This window comes from Xiphophorus couchianus, chromosome 18, assembly GCF_001444195.1.
Source record: "Xiphophorus couchianus chromosome 18, X_couchianus-1.0, whole genome shotgun sequence".
Taxonomy (NCBI): Eukaryota; Metazoa; Chordata; class Actinopteri; order Cyprinodontiformes; family Poeciliidae; genus Xiphophorus; species Xiphophorus couchianus.
This window is the reverse complement of record NC_040245.1, coordinates 24,466,536-24,488,482: the sequence shown is the minus strand read 5'-3', so window position 1 is coordinate 24,488,482 and position 21,947 is coordinate 24,466,536. Positions and strand designations below refer to the sequence as shown.

Here is a 21,947-nt window from a genome sequence, read left to right as displayed (position 1 = left end):
GCAAAATATTAACGCATTTTCTACACTTTTAGTTATGCCTTACTGATATTTCAATAAATGCAACTATGTTTTTTTTTTAAGCACTTGACTTCTACATTTGAAATTTCACCAACTTTAGTCAAAGCAGCATTAGCTTTTATAAAAAGAATATAATAAAATGCTACACTTGAAGTGTTTTTCAAGAAGCCACTATTAAGATTGTAGCTGTTAGAGGCACAGACGTCTTAAGATTGAATAAAAATATATGAATGTGAGATGTTTCTGTTGGAACTTGATCAAATTAAATAGTGGATTATATGAGCAAAAATTAAAAATCTGGAGACAATGAAACTGATCTGGAACTCATATTTACAATGTTATCGTAAATATGATGTCAGTGTGCTAGTTGGAGCATCATGTCATGATCTATTGCCCTTTAAACTTTATTCCTCACAATTATTCGTAGGTGCACAAGAACCAGTTTAAAAATGGGGCTAGAAATTTGGTTTAGGATGTTTAGATGATAAACTTTGGATCTGAAATGATGTTCTTTCCAACTGGTTTGAACTCGGTTAGTTTTTGTTATGGGTACTCTTGCACATCAACGATATCAACAAAGGGAAATCTTGTAATTATCATCTTTAATTCTTTTTTTTTTTAATCTCTTCATTCTCAGCTGTTGACTCAGGCCAACTGATAAGGTGAGCAGCTCTATTTTCAAAGAACCAACTTGAAGCATAGCCGCTGCACCTTCACATTTTAGAGGTTGGAGTTTTTGACCTTCATTTGGACATTTCCCAAAGCGCCAGGCACTTAGAGAGTTTGCTAGCGTATTCTAGAAAGGCCTAGTAATCTTCCACAGTGAGCTGGAGGGTGTTGATGGAGAGACGTGTTTCCATCTGGATCTATTATCGTTGCAAACTGATGTCAGATAAGCAGGAAACACTGAATGAATGAACCTGCACACATGACCTAAAGTTATTAAAGATCATAAAACATCATTCTTCATTAAATTTTTTGTACACAATGGAACATCTGCATGAATTTAAGAAAAGCTTTTATTTTTAAAAACTATTAAATAAGCTAAAGCCTTTACTTACATTATATTAAGACTTTGCTGATGATAGAAGGCTAAATATAAACAAATTTACATTGTTACAAAGATTTACTCTTCAGAACGTCTTTTGTGGCCCTTTCCCCATCATGTGCTTTTTTGTATTTTTCTCTGGTTTCAGTAACATGATATAACATTTTGGGATAAAAATACAAATTAACAGCCCAAACGTTGAGGCAAGGATAGCAAAGATTTCTACAGCGACACTGAAATTTCCAGGAGAGCTGACGTACGCTGGGATGAAAGTGATCCACACAGCGCAGAATATCAGCATGCTGAAGGTGATGAATTTGGCTTCGTTAAAATTATCGGGCAACTTCCGAGCTAAAAAAGCAAAAACAAAACACAGGACGGCAAGAAGTCCTATGTAACCGAGGACGGACCAGAAACCCACAGCAGAGCCCAGGGCACACTCCAGGATGATTTTTTCTTTAAATTCCTTAAAATTTTTAGATGGAAACGGAGGAGAGATGCTTAGCCAGAGGATGCAGATGATCACTTGTACGAGAGTGAAACCCAGAACGCTCAGCCTCTGCTGCGTAGGCCCAAACCATTTCATTACATTTCTCCCAGGAAGTGTAGCTTTGAACGCCATTAAAACCACCATGGTTTTCCCCAGAACACAGGAGAGGCAGAGCACAAAGGTGATGCCGAAGGCTGTGTGCCGCAGCATGCAGGACCACGTAGAGGGCTGGCCGATGAAGGTCAGAGAGCAGAGGAAACACAGGGTCAGAGAGAACAGGAGGAGGAAGCTCAGCTCAGAGTTGTTTGCTCTGACAAGAGGAGTTTTTCTGTTTCTGTAGAAAATGATTGTCACAATAGCTGTTATACATGTCCCAAATAAAGACGCAGCAGTGAGGAGTATGCCCATAATTTCATCGTATGATAAAAAAACAGCTTCTTTCTTTATACAGGCATCTCTTCTCTCATTTGACCAGGATTCAGGGGGACATCTTACACAGGTGACAGCATCTGCAAAACATGGCATTAGTCTTAGAGAATTTTTTTTTTTATATGTATATTTTGATGCCAAAATGTATCAGATTATGGAAAGGAAGAAGCGATGAGACTTCTTCAAACTTGTTTTTCTAGTTAAAGTGTCTTAATCCTGAAAATCTTGAGAACGGGGAAAGGATAAAAAAAATTACTTTGCAAACAATTTAGCGTCGTTTAAAAAAAAAAAAATTCTATGAAGTCAACTTTGAAAACATTTTCTACCAACAGATATTTTGCAATTTGTTGCAAAAAATCCAAAGAGCAATTTGTATGGCATTGAAAACATTCCCCGATGACAAAATGTTTACATCTGTCTTGTAATAATCTTTGCTTCGAAATGTTTTTGAGTTTATCATACTCTAATTCAAGCCTGCAACCTGTGTCTACTAAATGCCACAACGCCTTGAAGCAATAGTTGTTTTCTGTTGACGCTGCTTAAATAGGTCAAATTGAACCAAATTGAATATGTTCAAATTAAATTGAGCCTGGCCTATCAACACAAACCCACACTTTTGAGAATTATTTTTTTTATTTTTTTTTAAAACCCAACTTTTAAGCAGCATTTCAGCAGAGACTATTCAGATTAAGATTTATTGAGTCCCAAATGGGCAATTGATGTTACAGAAAGTATAAAATCCAACAAGCTGTGACTCTTTCACTGTGACAAAAAAAAAAGTCCAATATTGTGTTCAAATGTTCTAAACCTGTCATGTTGCTCATTTCTCCTTCTGCACATCCTATACAGTCGTGGCAGCAGACGGGTTTTCCTTTCTGGAGAACCTTCCGGGTCCCTGGGGGACACTTCTCACTGCAAACCGACACAGGTACCTGCAGAAACAAAAGCCTCACAAATTAAAAGATTCACTGATTCATTTTCCAAAATCTTAAAAATAACAAAGCAGCAAATATTTATTGTGTCAGTTATAAGTAGGAATGACCATTTACAGTTGTTTGTACCTGTTTTGAGCTCTGGGACCAAAGTATTGACTTGTTTTGCAGTTTTAGCTGTTCATCAAATGGTAATGACGCATCATAAACACCAACTGTGATAAAGTCCACACTGCCGTTTTCTCTTGGTTGCCAGTTTATAACTTCATACTTTGCAGCTGGATCTCCGTTCTCATTAAAGTAAACCTCTTCTCCTTCCTTTGTCTTGAAGTGAATCTTTTGAATGTGCTGCAAAATCTAAGGAATTGTTTTTTTTTTTTTAATTGCATAACTCAAAGAGTAACTATGACACATGCACACTCTTTAGTACACTTCTCGGCTTTCTTTCTCTTTGCTCTTTCTGATGTATCTACATGGAAAAACCCTGACATTATATATGCTCACCGTGAATGGGTCAAGCTGCACATTGTTGTTACAGGTTTTATCACATCCGAGAATATCATGCAGAGCGTGAGCCACTGCATACACTCCCTTATACACATTGTTAAAAATGGGCATGAGGGACATGTCAGTGAAGCTGTTTTCCACTCCAGTCAGATCCTCGTGTCCTGTACATTCTCTATAATTTCCATCTGATTTCTCCTGCTTGAACTTGCAGCTAAACAACGTCTCCCAGAACTCTTTATACAAGTCGTTATTTAAAGATCTGAGTGGCCTCACGTCTAGTATGAACTCTCTGAGACCGCTCACATGCGTATTGGGGATGGAAACGCCGATCGCTCCGTCCAGCACGTGATTCTTATCCACTGCCGCAATTTGAGAATCAGAGATCCAGGACTCACTTCCCACCCACTGGTACCCGGTCAGGTTATAGTTGGACATCTCGTGTATAAGCACATCCATGTCCAAGTGTGATACAAAAGCAACGATCACTTTGGAGGTCGAAGCCTGTATCGTTTTGATCACCTTCTGGATTTTTTCTGTTGAATCCGTTCTGAAGAAAGAGACAGAATATTCCAGACAAATTCCCAGCTGCTCTGCAGTTTCTGTGAATGTCGCCATGCCGTTGTTGCCGTAGTCGTCGTTGGTTCTGACGGCTCCGACCCAAGTCCACCCGAAATGTTTGACCAGTTGAGCCAGAGCTCTGCTCTGATAGTAGTCACTGGGTATTGTTCTTAGAAAGGATGGATACTTTGTTTTATCACTGAGACAAGCACACGTGGCAAAGTGGCTGATCTAAAAGAAATCAGATATTTATCCAGAAAATGACATAAATTATAAGCAAACTAAAGTATGTTACACTTTTATTTAAATTTGGATAACTTTTTAGAAAAACAAAATAGATTTAACAGCTCTACTTACCAGTGGTATGTGAAATGGTCCAATGAGACTACCTATTGCAGTGCTGGGAGATGAAGACGTTTCCCCCACTATAGCCTGCACTTGTACTGGTTTGGTACACGGTGCGTCAGAGTTTGAAGATGTATTCACATTATCATTGTTCAAAGCCAGAGCAACTTTTATGGTTTTGGGAATCGAACCACAAGTGTCGTAGATGCTATAACCCAGAGAAACGCCCGGCAGTAGGTCTGTACTGTTGTTTATTTCCTCGATGGCAAAGAGCATGGTCTGTGCAAACTGGAACTCTCTGAAATTCAAGCTTGATTTAAGATTAACAACAGGTTGGCATGACACCTGGTAAAACAATGCTAAGCTGTAATGCAGCGTTTTCTGGTGATAGTTACCTGATGCATTGCAGAGCCAAAGGCTTTTGTGTGTACATGTCCTCTCTGTTCTTCCAACTGCTGTGGAAGTAGAAGATCCCACCCAACACAATGTCCCCATCCTGGGACAGCTGAGCGATCTCAGGGTCTCCTATCTGCACGCATAAGGGCTCCTCCGTCTGCGAGAAAGACACCAGAAAAACAAGTTGCAGAAGTGCACATCCCAGCTCAGGCCATCCCTGCATGAATCTCATGTTTTCTGAAATGAACAAATCACTGGGTGGTGTTTCGTAAACCAAAATGTAAACTAACACTCTGACAGCCACTTATGAATGGATCTGCATATAAATATTAAACGGTGACATGGTGTCTCTGTGGAACTACTAAAAAGAAAAAGGGGAGGGACTTGATGGTCAACTGTTATTGTGCTTGACGTGTGATTTAAATGTGTATTAGGATTCATATCTTGACATCTTCCCTTCAAGTTTAATTTATATTCAAATTAATTTGTCTTGGCATGTATTCTTATGAAAGTTGAGGCTTTTGGCAAACTTTTTTTCACTGCAGTACAAAAATGAATTCAGTCTGGCAACGCTCCGGCGAAATTTCAGACTGTGGAAAAGGCATAAATTCCAGAATCCACATCCAATTCATACAGCCATGCATGCAAAAGTCATTATTTCTGAAAATGCAAGTCATTCATAAAATATCGAGCCAAATCTAGATTATTTCCTAATTTATTGTCTTACTCTGCAGCTGAAAATATGTACTGCGACAGACTGGTGACCTGACCGGGGTTGTACCCCGCCTCTCGCCAGAAACGTTTGCCGGAGATAGGCACCAGCACCCCCCTGACCCCACTAGGGTCAAGGGTATTAGAAAATGGATGGATGAAAATATGTAAGATGCAGAACTTTATTCAGTGAATTACACTAACACAACAGACAAATTAAAGTTCAATTTGTAAAAGTGTTTCCGTCCACAGATACATGAAGCAAGTTTTTGCTCTCTTAAATAATCAATCAATCAAGTTTACTTGTACAGCACATTTCAGCAACAGGGCAGTTCAAAGAGCTTCACAGCTTTAAAACACAACAATAAAAAGTTATAAAAAACAACACACCATACATTCAACAGTTAAGAAACCAGTAACAAACATTACATTTTGATGAGTGCCATCATCAAAATCATCAATACGCATCAGATATGTTGGTCAATGTTCCATTTAATGTGGTTAAAAAAGCAACTCTAAACAAGTGGGCTTTTAGTCTAGAGTTAAAAGATCTCAGTGTTCCGGCTGTTTTGCAGTTTTCTGGAAGTTTGTTCCAGATTTGTGGCGAATAGAAGCTGAATGCTGCTTCTCCATGTTTGGTTCTGGGGAAGCAGAGATCAGAACCAGAAGACCTGAGGGGTCTGGAAGGTTGATACAACAGCAGCAGGTCTTTAATGTATTTTGGTGCTAAGCCTTTTAGTCAGTTATAAACTAATAAAAACATTTTAAAGTCTGTTCTGAACTATAGGGAGTCAGTGTAAAGACGTTAAAACTGAGATGATGTGCTCTATCTTCCTGGTTCTAGTGAGAAGACAAGCAGCAGCGTTCTGGATCAACTGCAGGTAGCAGGTATCATGTTATGCAGACCTGTGAAGATATTGTCGCTGTAATCAGTGCCACTACAGATAAATGTGTGTATGAGTTTCTCTAGATCTTGCTGGGAGATTAGTTCTTAATCCTTGAAATATTCTTCAGGTGGTAGAAGGCCGACTTTGTACCTGTCTTTATGTGGCTCTGAATGTTCATGTCTGAGTTCATCATCTGAACTCGGACCTGAGTTCTGGTGATGATTTGGGGCCTGATTGCTGGTTTCTAGCTGTAATAACTGAAACAGTACGTTGACTACAAATAATAACTTAAATTTTGCTTTTGTTCATCTGGAGAAAGTTGTGGCACATCCACTCATTTATCTGTTCTAGGCATTTATTCAGTGATTGGATTGGGAGTGTTGTAATAAAGACCACCTAACCCAAGACCAAGACAAGACCAAGACTTTTAGGGTCCGAGACCAAGTCAAGACCAAGACCAGAGTGTATCGAGACCGAGTCAAGACCAAGACCAGAGTGTATCGAGACCGAGTCAAGACCAAGACCAGAGTGTATCGAGACCGAGTCAAGACCAAGACCAGAGTGTATCGAGACCGAGTCAAGACCAAGACCAGAGTGTATCGAGACCAAGTCAAGACCAAGACCGAGGCAAGTTTAGTGATATTTTCATAGTTGCGGTCTTGACTGGTCTTGAAATAAAATCCCGAGTCCTCAGCGCCCGAGACCAAATGTGGTCAAGTCCAAGACGAGACCATCAAAAAGTGGTCTCGTCACCCTAACATTGTGGATTGGTTCTGAGTCACCTGGTGACCTCGTAATGTAGAGCTGTGTATCATCTGTGTGGTTATGGAAGCTAATCTTACCAAGCAGTCTTTATCTTTGACTATGTGTATGCCTTTGAAAAGATACAACAAATCATGTCGATTACAGTTTTATAAAAGATCCAGGTTTAGAGCTGCTATGTGATGTTTTAAATGTTTTACTGTTTATTTTTATAAGTTGTAGTACACACATGAATTTATTCAGGATGAAAATGCATATAAAGTAAACTTATTACATTTACATTCATATTCAGCAGTTTTCAGCAGACGTTTTTGGTGGTGGCAAAGCTTTATCTTCAGAATGACTTTTGTGGCCCTTTCCCCATCATGTGCTTCTTTGTATTTTTCTCTGGTTTCAGTAACATGATATAACATTTTGGGATAAAAATACAAATTAACAGCCCAAACGTGGAGGCAAGGATAGCAAAGATTTCTACAGCGACACTGAAATTTCCAGGAGAGCTGACGTACGCTGGGATGAAAGTGATCCACACAGCGCAGAATATCAGCATGCTGAAGGTGATAAATTTGGCTTCGTTAAAATTATCGGGCAACTTCCGAGCTAAAAAAGCAAAAACAAAACACAGGACGGCAAGAAGTCCTATGTAACCGAGGATGGACCAGAAACCCACAGCAGAGCCCAGGGCACACTCCAGGATGATTTTTTCTTTAATTTCCTTAAAATTTTTGTAGGGAAAAGGAGGAGAGACGCTTAACCAGAGGATGCAGATGATCACTTGCACGAGAGTGAAACCCAGAACGCTCAGCCTCTGCTGCGTAGGCCCAAACCATTTCATTACATTTCTCCCAGGAAGTGAAGCTTTGAACGCCATTAAAACCACCATGGTTTTCCCCAGAACACAGGAGAGGCAGAGGACAAAGGTGATGCCGAAGGCTGTGTGCCGCAGCATGCAGGACCACGTAGAGGGCTGGCCGATGAAGGTCAGAGAGCAGAGGAAACACAGGGTCAGAGAGAACAGGAGGAGGAAGCTCAGCTCAGAGTTGTTTGCTCTGACAAGAGGAGTTTTTCTGTATCTGAAAAAAATTACTATCACAATGGCTGTTATACATGTTCCAAATAAGGCTGCAGCAGTGAGGAGTATGCCCATAATTTCTTCATATGATAGAAATACAACTTCCTTCTCTATACAGGCATCTCTTCTCTCGTTTGGCCAGGATTCAGGGGGACATCTTACACAAATGACAGCATCTGCAAATTTAACAAATTAAGAAAAAAATATATATATTGTAGGTCTTCAAACTTTTATTTCTGCCATGAAGACTGGGCCGAAAAATAACAACAACTTTTCAGGCCAGACATTTTCATTTTGAGGTTATTCAGAATTTTTGAGGTTATTCAGAATTTTATCTTACGTATTTTTCATATGTTATAAGAAATGGTAGCATATACCCTTAATTTATAAAACTATTCCTAAGTCTGTTCTCTTAAGATTTAGTTTATTTTTAAATCAGTTTTCACTAGCTGATACTAGAACAAATTCTATATGATGCTCGTTAAAATGTTCAGATTTTTTATGACAATTCATATCATATTTAATAAAATTCAAATAAGGGCATTTGGCATTTCTCTGTGCTCTACAGAATATTCTAAAACAAATATGTCTTTTTTTTATACAGTCATATTCAATAAATAATATTCTTGGAAAATTCCTTCATTTCAACAACGTAATTTACCAACGGAAACACATGGTATAGATTAATTTTACTCACACTGATGTTTTAAAGACTATGCTAAAAAAAAAAATATATATATATATATATATATATATATATATATATATATATATATATATATGTATATACAGTACAGATCAAAAGTTTGGACACACTTTCTCATTGAATTCAATGAGAAGGTGTGTCCAAACTTTTGGTCTGTACTGTATATATTTATATATATATTTAGTCCGCAAGTCAAGGTATGTAAGTAAATTATGTTTACCTATAAGGAAAAAAATAGTAGGTTCCATTTAACAAACGTTTTGTTATGCAACTCTTTGAGATTGGAAATTCTTTTGTTCAGTATTAAAATTTCTTAAATGTTGCAATAAATTCATCGATACCTGTAACATTGCTAATTTCTCCGTCGGCACATCTTATGCAGTCGTGGCAGCAGACGGGTTTTCCTTTCTGGAGAACCTTCCGGGTCCCTGGGGGACACTTCTCACTGCACACCGACACAGGTACCTACAGAAATCACCTCAACAATATTATACGTTGCTCTCACAGGTCTTTATGACTGTTTTCGAATATATAAGTATAAAATATAAAGTAAAAGCATTTAAACACTGAAAAACACGCACTTAGCAACTGTAGCGGTTTTTACCTTTGTTGAGCTCTGCGCCCATCTTAAGGTCGTATTTTGAAGGCTGAGCTGTTTGTCAAATGGTAACGATGCATCATAAACGCCAACTATGACAAAGTCCAAAGTGCCGTTTTCTCTTGGCTGCCAGTGCAAAATTTCATACTTTGCAGCTGGATCTCCGTTCTCGTTAAAGTAAACCTCTTCTCCCTCCTTTGTTTTGAAGTGAATCTTTTGAATGCGTTGCAAAATCTAAGACACAAGTTATTTTTTTCAACTCAATGGAAATAATACATGGATATCTGCCTTAGTATACTTCTCTGTAACCTTTGTCTTTACTTATATTTTTTATTCTCACCGTGAATGGGTCAAGCTGCACATTGTTGTTACAGGTTTTATCACATCCGAGAATATCATGCAGAGCGTGAGCCACTGCATACACTCCTTTATACACATTGCTAAAAATGGGCATGAGGGACATGTCAGTGAAGCTGTTTTCCACTCCAGTCAGATCCTCGTGTCCTGTACATTCTCTATAATTTCCATCTGATTTCTCCTGCTTGAACTTGCAGCTAAACAACGTCTCCCAGAACTCTTTATACAAGTCGTTATTTAAAGATCTGAGTGGCCTCACGTCTAGTATGAACTCTTTGAGACCGCTCACATGAGTTTTAGGAACGGAAACACCGATCGCTCCGTCCAGGATGCGATTCTTATCCACTGCTGCAAACTGAGAATCAGAGATCCACCCTTCACTTCCCACCCACTGGTAGCCGGTCATGTTGTGGTTTGACAACTCATGTATAAGCACGTCCATGTCCAAGTGTGCGACGAAGGCGATAATCACCTTTGAGGTGGACGTCTTTATAGTGTTGATCACCTTTTGCATTTTTTCTGTTGAATCTGTTCTAAAGAAAGAAACAGAATATTCCAAGCAAATGCCCAGCTGCTCTGCAGTCTCTGTGAATGTAGCAATGCCATTATTGCCATAATCGTCATTGCTTCGGACGGCTCCGACCCAAGTCCAGCCAAAATGTTTGACCAGATGAGCCAGAGCTCTGCTCTGATAGTAGTCACTGGGTACGGTTCTGAGAAAGGATGGATACTTGGTTTTATCACTGAGACAAGCACATGTGGCAAAGTGGCTGATCTAAAAAAAGATCACAAAATGAAGATCATAATAATATTTCCATCTTAAATATAATTTTAATTGTACAAGTTTAACATACCAGTGGTATGTCAAATGGTCCGATGAGAGTCGATATTGCAGTGCTAGGAGATGAAGAAGTTTCTCCCACTATAGCCTGAACTTGTACTGGTTTGGTACACGGAGTGTCAGAGTTTGAAGACACACTTTCATTGCGATTGTTCAAGGCAAGCGCAACTTTTATGCTTCTGGGAATGGAGCCACAAGTGTCATATATGCTGTATCCAAGAGAAATACCTGGCAGTACGTCCGTTCTGTTATTTATCTCCTCAATGGCAAAGAGCATGGTCTGGGCAAACTGGATTTCTCTGAAATTTATACTTGATTCAAACGACAACAAGAGATAACTCTAATTTTTTTCTGATATAGTGATAGTACTATTGCACATGAAGCATCCACTTGCATGATAACAGAAAACAAAGGTAAGTTGCAAACAAGATTTAAAAGATATAATTTACCTGATGCATTGCAGTGGCAACGGCTTACTTTCATAGGTGCTCTCTATGTTCTTCCAGCTGCTGTGAAAGTAGAAGATTCCTCCCAGCTTTATGTCACCATCCCTGTACAGCTGAGGGATCTCTGAATCTCCTAGCTGCCTACACAATGGCTCCCCAGTCTGAGAGAAAGACACAGATAACAACAGCTGTAAGAGCACACATCCCAACTCAGGCCAACTGTGCATGAACGTCATGTCTGCAGAAGCCAAATCACCAAGCAGCATTTCATAAACCTTCAGGTAAACTAATACTTGGAAAAGGTGTTTTATGAATTCTGGATCAGCTCATATATGAGGGACAGCGACATTTTCTTTCCGTGGGACTACAAGGCGGAGAAAGGGGAGGAGGAAAGTTACAGGATTTGGGTTCTCTTAAAAATAAATTGATATATGTAAATAGGGAAGACAGTTTCTCTTCTGAAAATGTATTCATAACAGATGTAATATTAATCCAGCAAATTTTAAAATAATGCATTGTACTGACCAACAACATTTTTACAGACGTTTGTTGTTTCCAAATTTAATCAGTGCTGAATAAATAAGTAAATATTTTCACAGTTGTCTGTACGTCATAGAAAACCATCTGGTCACACTTTATTTTATCTTTTCCTTTTGTTTTGAAATATCACTCAATAGTCAATGAGGCTTTTTTTTGTTTTTTGTGTTTGTCTCTCATTATGTTATGCATAACCTCTTCATATCCTCAAATACCCTTATTTCTAGCTTGAAAAAATCGGATGTGGGAATGACGTGGTATTGCTGCCAATTTTGTTGGAAGGGTTTAATTTTAATCAAAAATTTTAAGGGACTCAGGCACGGCACCATGATTTTGCAAAAAGAAGTTCACTTTAAAGGGCTTTTTATTTTTTAGCAATCCAGTCCAGTCAGATTCTCCCAATTATAACTTTAAACAGCCTGTTCCTTTTCAGCTAAACTCCTAGTGCTGCTTTGGGTCTTCAACTCCAGTCCTCGAGAGCCAGTGTCCCGAAACTTTTAGATGCGTCTCTGCTTCAACACACTTCCATCCATCCATCCATTTTCTTTACACACTTCCCTAGTGGGGTCGGGAAGGGTGCTGGTGCCTATCTCCAGCTAATGTTCCGGGCGAGAGGCGGGTTCACCCTGGACAGGCCTCCAGTCTGTCAACACAGACAGACAGGGCGCTTCACCACACCTGAGTGAAATAATCAGATCATTAGCAGAAATTTGGATCCAGCTGTTGTTGGACCAGAGACACTTCAAAAGTTTGCAGGACAGAGTCGAAGACTTCGGCTCGTTATTAATTCATGGCACTCTCCTGAACACAGGGACAATGTTTTGCTTAATCTAAGCACCTTGCCTTGTGAATGATGAATGGACTTAATCTACATGGCATTATTCAAGTGACATCAACTAATTAAACTGCTTTATACACGAGGCACATTCACCCAATCGCACTTACAAATGTGAGAACCAAAATGCAGATTGGTCTGTGGGTTTAGTGAATTTCCCAGGTTCACATTGACATGTGACAGGAGGAAGATGGAATTGAAAGTGCAACTTTTGTATTGCTAGATGACTTCCAACTGAGGCTCAGTTGGCCACACATCCCCTTCCATCATTCCAGCCTGAGTTCAGCTAGGAAAGGTTAAAGCCTCCAGCTGGACTCCAGGTAGTTATGGTGGCTATCAAAGCCACCGTGTTCCAGAGCTTACCTACAACAAGGTCCTTGACTTGTCTTGTAGTTTTCGTATAGTATATGGGTTGTTTTTTTGTTTTTGTTTTTTCAACAAATCGCTCTCTGCTATTGTGTCAAAATAACGTTAGCATGCAGAATTTTGTAAGACACCAATAAATATGAGGTCTCAGCTCTCGCTTTGACCTGGTCATAAAGAAATAACTTATCAGGAGCCAGAGACAGGTTAACGGAGAACAACCAGCAGTCAAAACAGCGTGAGCAGGAAGTGAAATGAAAACTAGTTTCCTTTTTGATCAACAAAACGTAAACCAGTTAACCTTCAGCACGCATGAAAAGTTGAATTAGCAGTAGGGGTGACAGTAGCTCAGGAAGTAGGAGTTTGTTTTGTTACCGGTGCGCTGGTGATTTGAACGCTCACTCCACTCAGGTCATTGTGTCCTTGGGCAAGGCACTTCGCTCACCTTGCCTGCTGCTGGTGGTGACTGTATGACAGCTTTCTCTCAGTCTGTTCCAGGACAGCTGTGGCTATATGTGTGTGTGTGTGTGGGGGGGGTGCGCACTGTGACACAAAAAAGCCACACTACAAGTTTTTCTGCTTTATTTTAGTCAAGCTTTTATTAGCGACAAGACAAGCTCAGATGCATGTTAATGTATAGAAATTGTAAAAACTTTATCCTTTTTCCATTTTGAGTTCCTTGCATATCAACATGCTGTGTTAAATCTTTTCTTAGCTAGCACCACAGGAACATTTTCATCAGAGAGAGAAATCCAGTGAGATTTGTAGAGTTAACTACTATAACTTATATAATGTATTTCTCAGCTTCTTACTCTTGTTTAATGAGATACAAATAGACACAAGTGCCAATAAAATTGTTCACACATACAATTGTTAAACTCGGATTGACCTTACAATGCTTTACTTTTCTGGTTGGAGTTTCAAATTCACAGGCGTAATAAATACTGCCGATTCTTAATGCACGAGGGCACGCCATTAGTTTGAACAATTTTAACATTAATATTTTCTCCATGAGAAAGACCACAATGGTATGATTATTTTTACGTTTTTTTAGTTGAGACATACATCTTAAAGTGTGCTTTTATTCATCAAATGTTTCTTTGTATTGTTTTGGGGTTTAAATAAAATGATGTAACACTTAGGCAAAAAAATACAGAGCAGCATCCCATAACTTGAAGCCAGAATGGCAAATATCTCCACAGCCACACTGAATTTCCCAGGAGAGCTCACATAAGCTGGAATGAAAGTTATCCACACGGCACAGAATATCAGCATGCTGAAAGTGATTAACCTAGCTTCATTGAAATTGTCAGGAAGCTTTCTGGCTAAGAAGGCCAATCCAAAGCACAACATAGCTAAAACCCCAATATATCCCAATACGGCCCAGAAGCCCAAAGGTGATCCAAGTGCACACTCTAGAATGATCTTCTCGCTGTAATATTGAGTGTTTTTGAATGGATGGGGAGGGCTGACTGTTAGCCATATTATACAAATCAAAACCTGTACAAGTGTGAGAGCTAAGACACTGACTCTCTGCTGTGGAGGGCCAAACCATTTCATCACATTGCTGCCAGGAATGGTAGCCCGAAAGGCCAACAAAACCACCGTTGTTTTCCCCAGAATACAGGACACACAGAGGACAAAGGTAATGCCGAAAGCTGTGTGGCGCAGCATGCAGGACCAATCAGAGGGTCGGCCGATGAAGGTCAGAGAACACAGAAAGCACAACCCCAAGGAGAACAGCAGCAGGAAACTCAACTCAGAGTTGTTGGCTCGGACAATGGGCGTGTGTCTTTGGCAGAAAAATATCAGGCTTACAGCCACTGTTGAGATTGCACCAACGAAAGACAAGGTGACCAACGTTATACCCATTAGTTCTGTGAAGGTGAGGAACTCAACTGATTTTAAGTTACATTGGTTCCTCTCTTCACTGGACTTGTACTCAGGAGGGCATTTTTCACATTTCACTGCATCTGAAAGGATAAATATGTTTAAGCTGTGCAGAGAACACATCTTCAAGTATACCAGTAAAGTGCTGGCAGTGATTTTACCCATCAGAAACACAATGAGCACCAGGGTAAAGGCTACAAATCCCACCGCCTCACTTGTGCTGTTGCTGAACTCCCCCTCAGCACAGACGATGCAGTCAAAGCAGCAGACGGGTTTGCCTTTAATGAAAGCCCGACTAGTGCCAGGCAAACAGCTGTCACTGCAGATGGATGTCGGTACCTGACACACAGAGACATTATTTAAAGCTGAAACAATGTAAACACAAACTCCACAGTGAACAGAGAGTCTAATTTGACTCACATCATGACTTTCTCCTGCCCAGATGGCTCTCACTCCAACTTCCATCTCAAACTGCTGACCTTCAGGTCTGGAGGCATCATAATAACCAATAGTTTCAAACTGTATGTACCCTGTCTTATCCAGTTGCCAGTTTACCAGTGCGTAACGTGCGACGGGGTCACCAAACTCGTCGAAGAAAACATTTTCACCAGTTTTACTGGTGAAATTTACCTGCGTTAGGTAGTGCAACACCTACAAGGGGGGAAACGTGAGTTTTTCATGATTACCACATCATTGCTGTTTGGATTCAAGCACATTGTTGTTTTTGTTCATGTTTACCTGCCATGGTTGAAAATTTTGCCTGTCAGCACAAGTATTGTTCTCAAAGGGCCCCTCTCCATCTTTGCAATTAAACAGCATGCTCAAAGCATGAGCAACAGCGTATATGGCTTTGTAGACATTATTCAACAGGGTGGCATCTGAAACATCAGTAAATCGCGTCTTTACATCCCGCAGAGTCTCTGTGCCGCTGCAAACTGTAACACGATCCTGTGGGTAAATCCCTGTTTTTGGTGACAGGGTGCAGTCAAAGAGTGTTTCCCACAACTCAACGAGTCCCTGATTTCCTGGTGCGGTGGATGGTCTGCTGTTGGTGAGGAACTCCTGCAGCCCAGGGATGTGAGCATTCAGTGCTGCGAAGCCTACGGCCCCCTGAACCACGGCGTAGTTCGCCTGAGAGGCAAAGTAACGATACGTGATCCAGCCTTCGCTTCCCACCCACTGCAGGCCTGTCACATTCTGGGCATGGAGCTCTTTCATGAGTACATCAAGATCTGTCGCATCTGCAAAAGCAACTATGACCTTAGAGGTGGATTTTCTCATAATATCCACGACTTGTAGGAATGACTTCCTGGGGTCGGTTCGGTAGATGGCGACTGAATACTCAACGCACACGCCTTCCTTTGTTGCTGCTTCCAAGAAGCTGGCCATGCCACCATTTCCATAGTCATTGTTAGTTCGGATTGCTCCCACCCAAGTCCAGCCAAAGTGTTTCACAAGCTTTGCTAGTGCTTTGCTTTGATGAATGTCACTCGGTATGGTTCGAAAGAAGGACGCGTAGATTCTCCTGTCGCTGAGACATGCACAAGTGGCTGAATGACTGATCTGAAAAGAAAAATAGAAAATTAAAGTCGCATCATTCTTCCCAGTTAGTCAGAATGCATGAATCCCACTCACCACAGGTATACTGAAGGGACCCAGCGTGCGTGCTATGCCTATAGTAGAGGTGGAAGTTGTGTCCCCAATGACAGCATACACGTTGGAGAGGTTGCTACACAACCCCTCACTGTCTTCATGTGGATTCATTAGATTCAGCGATGACCTGATAGACAGAGGTATGCTTGGGCAGGAGTCAAAGATCCTATAACCGAGTGTCACGTCTGGCAGCAGTTCAGTGCTGTTGTTAATTTCATCTATCACAAACATCATGGTGTACGCATACTGAAGCTCACCTATTTCCAGCCTGTAAAAGAATGCAAAAAGTCATGAAAATCGCAAGATGACGAAAGATTCATCCTTAATCTGTAAGTGTCTTACCCTTTACACTGGATTGCTCCCGGGTTGATTGTGAGTGCTGGACTGACTGTGACCGGGTTCTGGTGGAAGGAGAAAATACCTCCGATGATGATATCTCCCTCCTTAGAAAACTGAGACAGTTCTTTTGTCCCGTATATTTGACACGAAGAGTTTTCCCCTCTTACATCCACGAGACAGAAAAGTAACAGGCCCACAATAGGCGGCATAATTCCTCACCTGAGTACTTAGCACACAAATCCTAAGTGATAGCACAGGTAGAGTCGGACTGTTTTATAGGAGCGCATCAAACCCCAGCAGGGTTGTTTCTGAATATTTTCATTGTCTTCACCAATTACGTCGCTTGTTTTGTCACTGATAGGGAAGCAGACCTTTAAGTCCTGTACGCTCTCCTGTAAATGCTTCTTTAAATTGGTTTTATCATAAAAACATACTTTTAACAATACAACAGGATGCTTGAATACATTCTTTCAAAAATTTTGCCAATTATTTTCAGAGGCCACAATCTATCTCATTCATTTTTCTGTGGTTTCTGCAGAAAAACTGCAATTTCTTTAGGCAAACATAAACTGCTAAAGTGTCTCACCTGAACACCGTTTAACTGTATTTTTTTAATTTATTTATATTATATATTTGCCTGGACACAGACATGTACAGTTTTTAATAATTCATCTGTTTTACATGCTAGGGTTGTTTTATGCAGTTAACAGAAGAAATAATTGTACATTCACTCAGTTTTATTATAACATTTTAAGTTTTTTTATTCTTTTTTGAGAAAGAAAGAATAAAAAAAGTCATGCTTTGGATGACTTAAAATTTTATGATTAGTTTTCTAGCTCCTCTTTTCCAGGCAGCTGGGGATGTCAGAGGAAATGTAGACTTTTAAGACTGAGAAATTTGTGTGAACAGCCAATAGAACAGCTTTGCAAGACATCACAATAAAAAAAAAATTATTTTCTTCTTTAAAACTCCTCCGCCAGACGCAGCCAAAGAGCCACAGCAACACGTAGTAAGATTTGAGTGTCCAGGTATCAGACATTTTTAACTCTTTGACCAAGACTTCTGCTGTAAACTGGGATCAGAAAAGGACATTTCGACGACACAGATGTCTCTTATTCCATTCACTGGTGCACACATAGAGACAAGAGCTTCAAAAAGATCACAAAGATGCTGTTCTTCTTTTTATGACTTTAATAAGAGTTAAGAGTTTAAAAAGCGTTTACACCCTGGAACAGGCACTGCAGATCAAAGGACCCACCAACACAAAAACTGTCGAGCCCCCAAAAAACTCTGTTATTTTCAAATCAAGTTTTTCAATTGATCTGTACTTAATGTCGTGAAATTATCACACTGATTGTCCATCCTGAATTCTGTTCTGTAATTCTGTTTCACTGTCATTTGTATAAACTTTTAATTTTTTTTTTTCCAATTTACCTTACTTTACTGTTTCAACCTAAGCATTTTATAATATGAAGTGCTGTAATAACAAAGTACATTCCCTGGTATTGGTAGTTAATGTCAGTTATTTTGCCATTATTGAGGCTGCTCAGTGTATATACAGTACAGTATCAACAGATATATCAACAAGTAATGGTTAAACGCGTACTGGATTGTGAATGTATTTTTCTAAATAATTAGTGAAAAGTAAGCATAAAGAACCAAAGAAATTATGAAAGAGTTCAGAAACTAATAGCAGCTGAAATGTGGACTATTTTACCACTGTATTTTCTAAAGCTTGTGTCTTCCCATCAAATGTTTTTTAGTATTCCTCTCAGGTTTCAGTAGTAAAATATAACATTTTGGTGCAAAAATACAGAAAAGCAAGCCAAAGCTGGAGGCTAGAATTGCAAATATCTCTACTGCTACAGTAAACTTACCAGGAGAGCTGACATATGCTGGGATGAATGTGAGCCAGACAGCACTAAATATCAGCATGCTGAAGGTAATGAATTTAGCTTCATTAAAGTTATCAGGCAACTTCCGGCCTAAAAAAGCCAAGATAAAGCAGAGTAGAGCCAGAAATCCAACATACCCCAACACAGCCCAAAACGCCACAGCTGATCCTAAATCACACTGTAGAATAATCTTTTCATTGGCGTAAACTATATTCTTGTGTGGAAATGGCGGAGCAAAAGCTAACCATATGACACAAATAAACACTTGAATTAAAGTACACCCAATGACGCTCGTTCTCTGAAGTGGAGCTGAGCACTGAGGAAACATGTTTGCTGGTCTTTTAGCTTTAAAGGCCATCACCACGGTTATCGTTTTAGCAAGAATACATGAGATGCACAGAGCAAAAGCTACACCACAAGCTGTATGACGGAGCATGCAGGACCATGCAGTGGGCTGGCCGATGAAAGCCAGAGAGCAGAGGAAACACAGAGTCAAGGAGAAGAGGAGCAGGAAGCTCAGCTCAGAATTACTGGCTTTGACGAGTGGCGTGTGCCGAAACCGGAAAAACACGCACAAGACCACAAGTGTTAAACTGGCTCCGCACAGCGAGAAGGCAGTTAGGAGGGCCCCCATAGTCTCTCCATATGACAGGAACTCAATCACCTTTGGAACACATTTGCTGTGGTTGACATTCGACCAGTACTCCGACGGACACTGAGAGCACTCTGCAGAATCTGATCAGGAAAAATGAAAACCGGAATGGGTTTGGTGTGTTCATAGTAGAAATAAGGAGAAGAACTCTTGTTTCACTCACTGCTTGTGTTGCTGACCTCTCCAGCAGCGCATGGGACACAGGAGAAGCAGCAGATGGGTTTGCCTTTGATGATCGCTGTCCGGAAGCCTGGCAGGCAGTTCTCACTGCAGACAGACAGCGGCTTCTAAAACATCAGATCGATTCAACAATCAGTTCCCAAAAAATATATGAGCTATGTACATTAATAGATTTTAAAATAAACTTGCTAAAAGTAATTACTTTTTATCTCATTGTACCATGTTACATTGCTTCGTTTCATGAAGTTTAAAGTTCAGAAATACTCATTTGTTTATACCTCCACAGATTCTGCGGCCCATGTGATGTTGACTCCATTCATGGTCAACTGGTTTCCATCTGGATGTGAAGCATCGTACTTTCCAACAGTTGTGAACACAACGTCTCCTGCAGGGTTTCTCTGCCAGTTCACGAGCTCATAAATTGCGGCGGGGTCTCCGTTTTCATCAAAATACACATTCTCTCCCGACTCGACAGTAAAATTAATGTCCTGGAGATATTTCACAACCTGTCAATGTTAGAAAGAGATTAATAAGCACAATTTTAGATGTATTTTAAAACAACAGACATTTATTTTAAATATTAAATTAAGTTTTAACCTGTCTTGGCTCTGGACGATCTCTTAATTTGCAAGGGTGAGTCACATTTTCACCACCTTGCTTACAATTCAACATGCTATGCAAGGCATGAGCAACAGCGTACACAGCCTTGTACACGTTGTTGGATATCCTCAGCTCTGACACATCTGTGAAAGCGTTATCTACATCTCGAAGACTCTCGGCGCCAGAACATAATTTTGTGTCAGGTGTACTGGACCGGAAACTGCACGCAAATGTTGTTTCCCAGAACTCTCTCAGTAGGTTGCTCTGAGGTTCCTGACTTGGGTTCACCTTCAAGAGAAAATCTTGCAGGCCTGAGATTTTTGCCTTTCTTATTGCAAAGCCCAGCGACCCGCTTAGTATGCCAGAGTACCTCTTTTTAGCCAAATGAGCTGATGTAATCCAGGATTCACTGCCGACCCACTGTAACTCAGTCAGGTTTTGACTCAAAGCTTCCTCCAGCAAAACATCCATCTCATCATAAGCCAGGAATGCAACTAAAACACTTGCTGTACCTCCACGGATCACCCTGACAACCCTCTCCACATTCTCTCTGGAGCCAGTCCTTGAGATGGCTTCAGAGTATTCGACACAAATCCCCTCCTGATTCGCGGCTTCAATAAAAGTCGCCATCCCATTGTTACCGTAGTCATTATCACTTCTTACTGCCCCGACCCACGTCCAGCCGAAGTGTTTTACCAGTTTGGCCAGCGCTCTGCTCTGATAGTAGTCACTGGGAATGGTTCTGAAAAAGGAGGGATACTCCTTTCTGTTACTAAGACAAGCACATGTTGCAAAGTGACTTATCTAGAGGAAAAGAGAGTGACACAAAAACATTAGCATGTTCAGAGATGCTTTCTTACTTGGGATATTGTTACATGAATTTGTTAGGCCTGCGGATCTAGTGAAATATGTGTTACCACAATCTAATTTATTTGATAAGTTAATCATGGACTTTCTTAAGTTGAGTCCCACTGATGCTAAATAAGTGTTAGCATTTACCACTGGTATTTGGAAAATCCCTGAAATTTGTAACATCACAATGGTCGTGGAAGACTCAGAGGTTCCAACTACGGCATGAATGGACGACTGGCCGGAGCAGTTTTTTTCAGAAGTCCTTTTCTCTCCGTTCATCAAACCCATTCCTGCACGTGTCGTAGGCAACGCAGATGCACAGCTGTCGAATATCTTATAACCAAGTGAGACATTAGGCAGTAGAAAGCTGCTATTATTAATTTCCTCAATGGCAAACACCATTGTTTGTGCAAACCGGAATTCCCTTAAGTTGATTCTGTAAAAAGACATGTTGAAGTTTATGCCTTTCGTCAGAGTTCAAAAACCTGATTAAAACAAGAACAGGAATCAGCATACCAGTACCTGGAGCACGTGAGAGGTTCTGGTGACTCGGTCCAGGAGAGTAAAAGCTTTGAGATTTGGCTGTGAAGGGAAAAAGCTCCTCCTATAACAATATCTCCCTCCTTAGACATCAGAGGAAGCTCTCGGCTCCCCAGCATTTCACAGAAAGCTGTTTCATCCTGTGCAAATCCTCTAGTAATAACTACAAACATCAGAATTATGCAGATATTTTTCCACATGTTAAAAAAAAGGAAAAGGCACAACCTTGAATCACTCTTTCTCTACGAATCACTGAAAAATGGCTTCTCTATGAGGTTGTGCTTTATACTTCTGGAGGAGATGATGATGGTTATGGTCCTCTAATCCAGTCAATTCACTTGCTTTGTTTTTTTTTTAGTATTCATAACTTTTTCTACACTACTTCAAATCTATAAAGTAGAAACACAATTGTAATCATATTTCGATATGTATTTTATATGTTGTCTTTCAAGATCTTTAAAAATCGATGCCTTTTTTCTCCATTTGTATTTAATTTGAACTTGAACGG

At 40.1% G+C, this 21,947-nt stretch overlaps 4 protein-coding genes across 4 annotated transcripts; all 4 read right to left on the bottom strand.

Moving 5' to 3' along the window:
- Positions 1 to 1,151: 1,151 nt before the first annotated feature.
- LOC114161477 (extracellular calcium-sensing receptor-like) lies at positions 1,152 to 4,775 on the bottom strand. The gene is made up of 6 exons (XM_028044779.1): positions 4,723 to 4,775; positions 4,340 to 4,637; positions 3,422 to 4,213; positions 3,047 to 3,274; positions 2,794 to 2,917; positions 1,152 to 2,065 (listed from the first exon to the last, which is right to left on the bottom strand). Exons 1-6 carry the CDS (start codon positions 4,758 to 4,760, stop codon positions 1,152 to 1,154), a joined length of 2,394 nt encoding a protein of 797 aa, XP_027900580.1. The 5' UTR covers positions 4,761 to 4,775.
- A 2,500-nt stretch (positions 4,776 to 7,275) lies between these two features.
- On the bottom strand, positions 7,276 to 10,949 carry LOC114161476 (extracellular calcium-sensing receptor-like). The gene is made up of 5 exons (XM_028044778.1): positions 10,671 to 10,949; positions 9,800 to 10,591; positions 9,466 to 9,693; positions 9,203 to 9,326; positions 7,276 to 8,331 (listed from the first exon to the last, which is right to left on the bottom strand). Exons 1-5 carry the CDS (start codon positions 10,932 to 10,934, stop codon positions 7,418 to 7,420), a joined length of 2,322 nt encoding a protein of 773 aa, XP_027900579.1. The 5' UTR covers positions 10,935 to 10,949; the 3' UTR covers positions 7,276 to 7,417.
- A 2,553-nt stretch (positions 10,950 to 13,502) lies between these two features.
- LOC114161511 (extracellular calcium-sensing receptor-like) lies at positions 13,503 to 16,961 on the bottom strand. The gene is made up of 4 exons (XM_028044819.1): positions 16,724 to 16,961; positions 16,364 to 16,649; positions 15,467 to 16,291; positions 13,503 to 15,379 (listed from the first exon to the last, which is right to left on the bottom strand). Exons 1-4 carry the CDS (start codon positions 16,927 to 16,929, stop codon positions 13,907 to 13,909), a joined length of 2,790 nt encoding a protein of 929 aa, XP_027900620.1. The 5' UTR covers positions 16,930 to 16,961; the 3' UTR covers positions 13,503 to 13,906.
- A 1,162-nt stretch (positions 16,962 to 18,123) lies between these two features.
- On the bottom strand, positions 18,124 to 21,639 carry LOC114161460 (extracellular calcium-sensing receptor-like). Its single transcript, XM_028044742.1, has 6 exons — positions 21,422 to 21,639; positions 21,047 to 21,335; positions 20,045 to 20,851; positions 19,726 to 19,953; positions 19,431 to 19,554; positions 18,124 to 19,350 (listed from the first exon to the last, which is right to left on the bottom strand). The coding sequence occupies exons 1-6, from the start codon at positions 21,637 to 21,639 to the stop codon at positions 18,449 to 18,451; spliced, it is 2,568 nt and encodes an 855-aa protein (XP_027900543.1). The 3' UTR covers positions 18,124 to 18,448.
- Between the last annotated feature and the right edge of the window lie 308 nt (positions 21,640 to 21,947).

Coding starts and splice junctions, on each gene's coding strand:
- LOC114161477 (XM_028044779.1), bottom strand. CDS start 4,760: ATGTACACACAAAAGCCTTTGGCTCTGCAATGCATCAG. Junction 3,275..3,421: donor TGCAGCTTGACCCATTCACG/GTGAGCATATAT, acceptor ACAATTCCTTAG/ATTTTGCAGCACATTCAAAA. Junction 2,918..3,046: donor GGTCCCAGAGCTCAAAACAG/GTACAAACAACT, acceptor TTGTTTCTGCAG/GTACCTGTGTCGGTTTGCAG.
- LOC114161476 (XM_028044778.1), bottom strand. CDS start 10,934: ATGCTCTTTGCCATTGAGGAGATAAATAACAGAACGGACGTACTGCCA. Junction 9,694..9,799: donor TGCAGCTTGACCCATTCACG/GTGAGAATAAAA, acceptor CTTGTGTCTTAG/ATTTTGCAACGCATTCAAAA. Junction 9,327..9,465: donor GGGCGCAGAGCTCAACAAAG/GTAAAAACCGCT, acceptor TGATTTCTGTAG/GTACCTGTGTCGGTGTGCAG.
- LOC114161511 (XM_028044819.1), bottom strand. CDS start 16,929: ATGCCGCCTATTGTGGGCCTGTTACTTTTCTGTCTCGTGGATGTAAGA. Junction 16,292..16,363: donor GTCCCTTCAGTATACCTGTG/GTGAGTGGGATT, acceptor TTTTCTTTTCAG/ATCAGTCATTCAGCCACTTG. Junction 15,380..15,466: donor AAAATTTTCAACCATGGCAG/GTAAACATGAAC, acceptor CCCCCCTTGTAG/GTGTTGCACTACCTAACGCA.
- LOC114161460 (XM_028044742.1), bottom strand. CDS start 21,639: ATGTGGAAAAATATCTGCATAATTCTGATGTTTGTAGTTATTACTAGA. Junction 19,954..20,044: donor ATCGTCCAGAGCCAAGACAG/GTTAAAACTTAA, acceptor TAACATTGACAG/GTTGTGAAATATCTCCAGGA. Junction 19,351..19,430: donor AGAGGTCAGCAACACAAGCA/GTGAGTGAAACA, acceptor TTTCCTGATCAG/ATTCTGCAGAGTGCTCTCAG.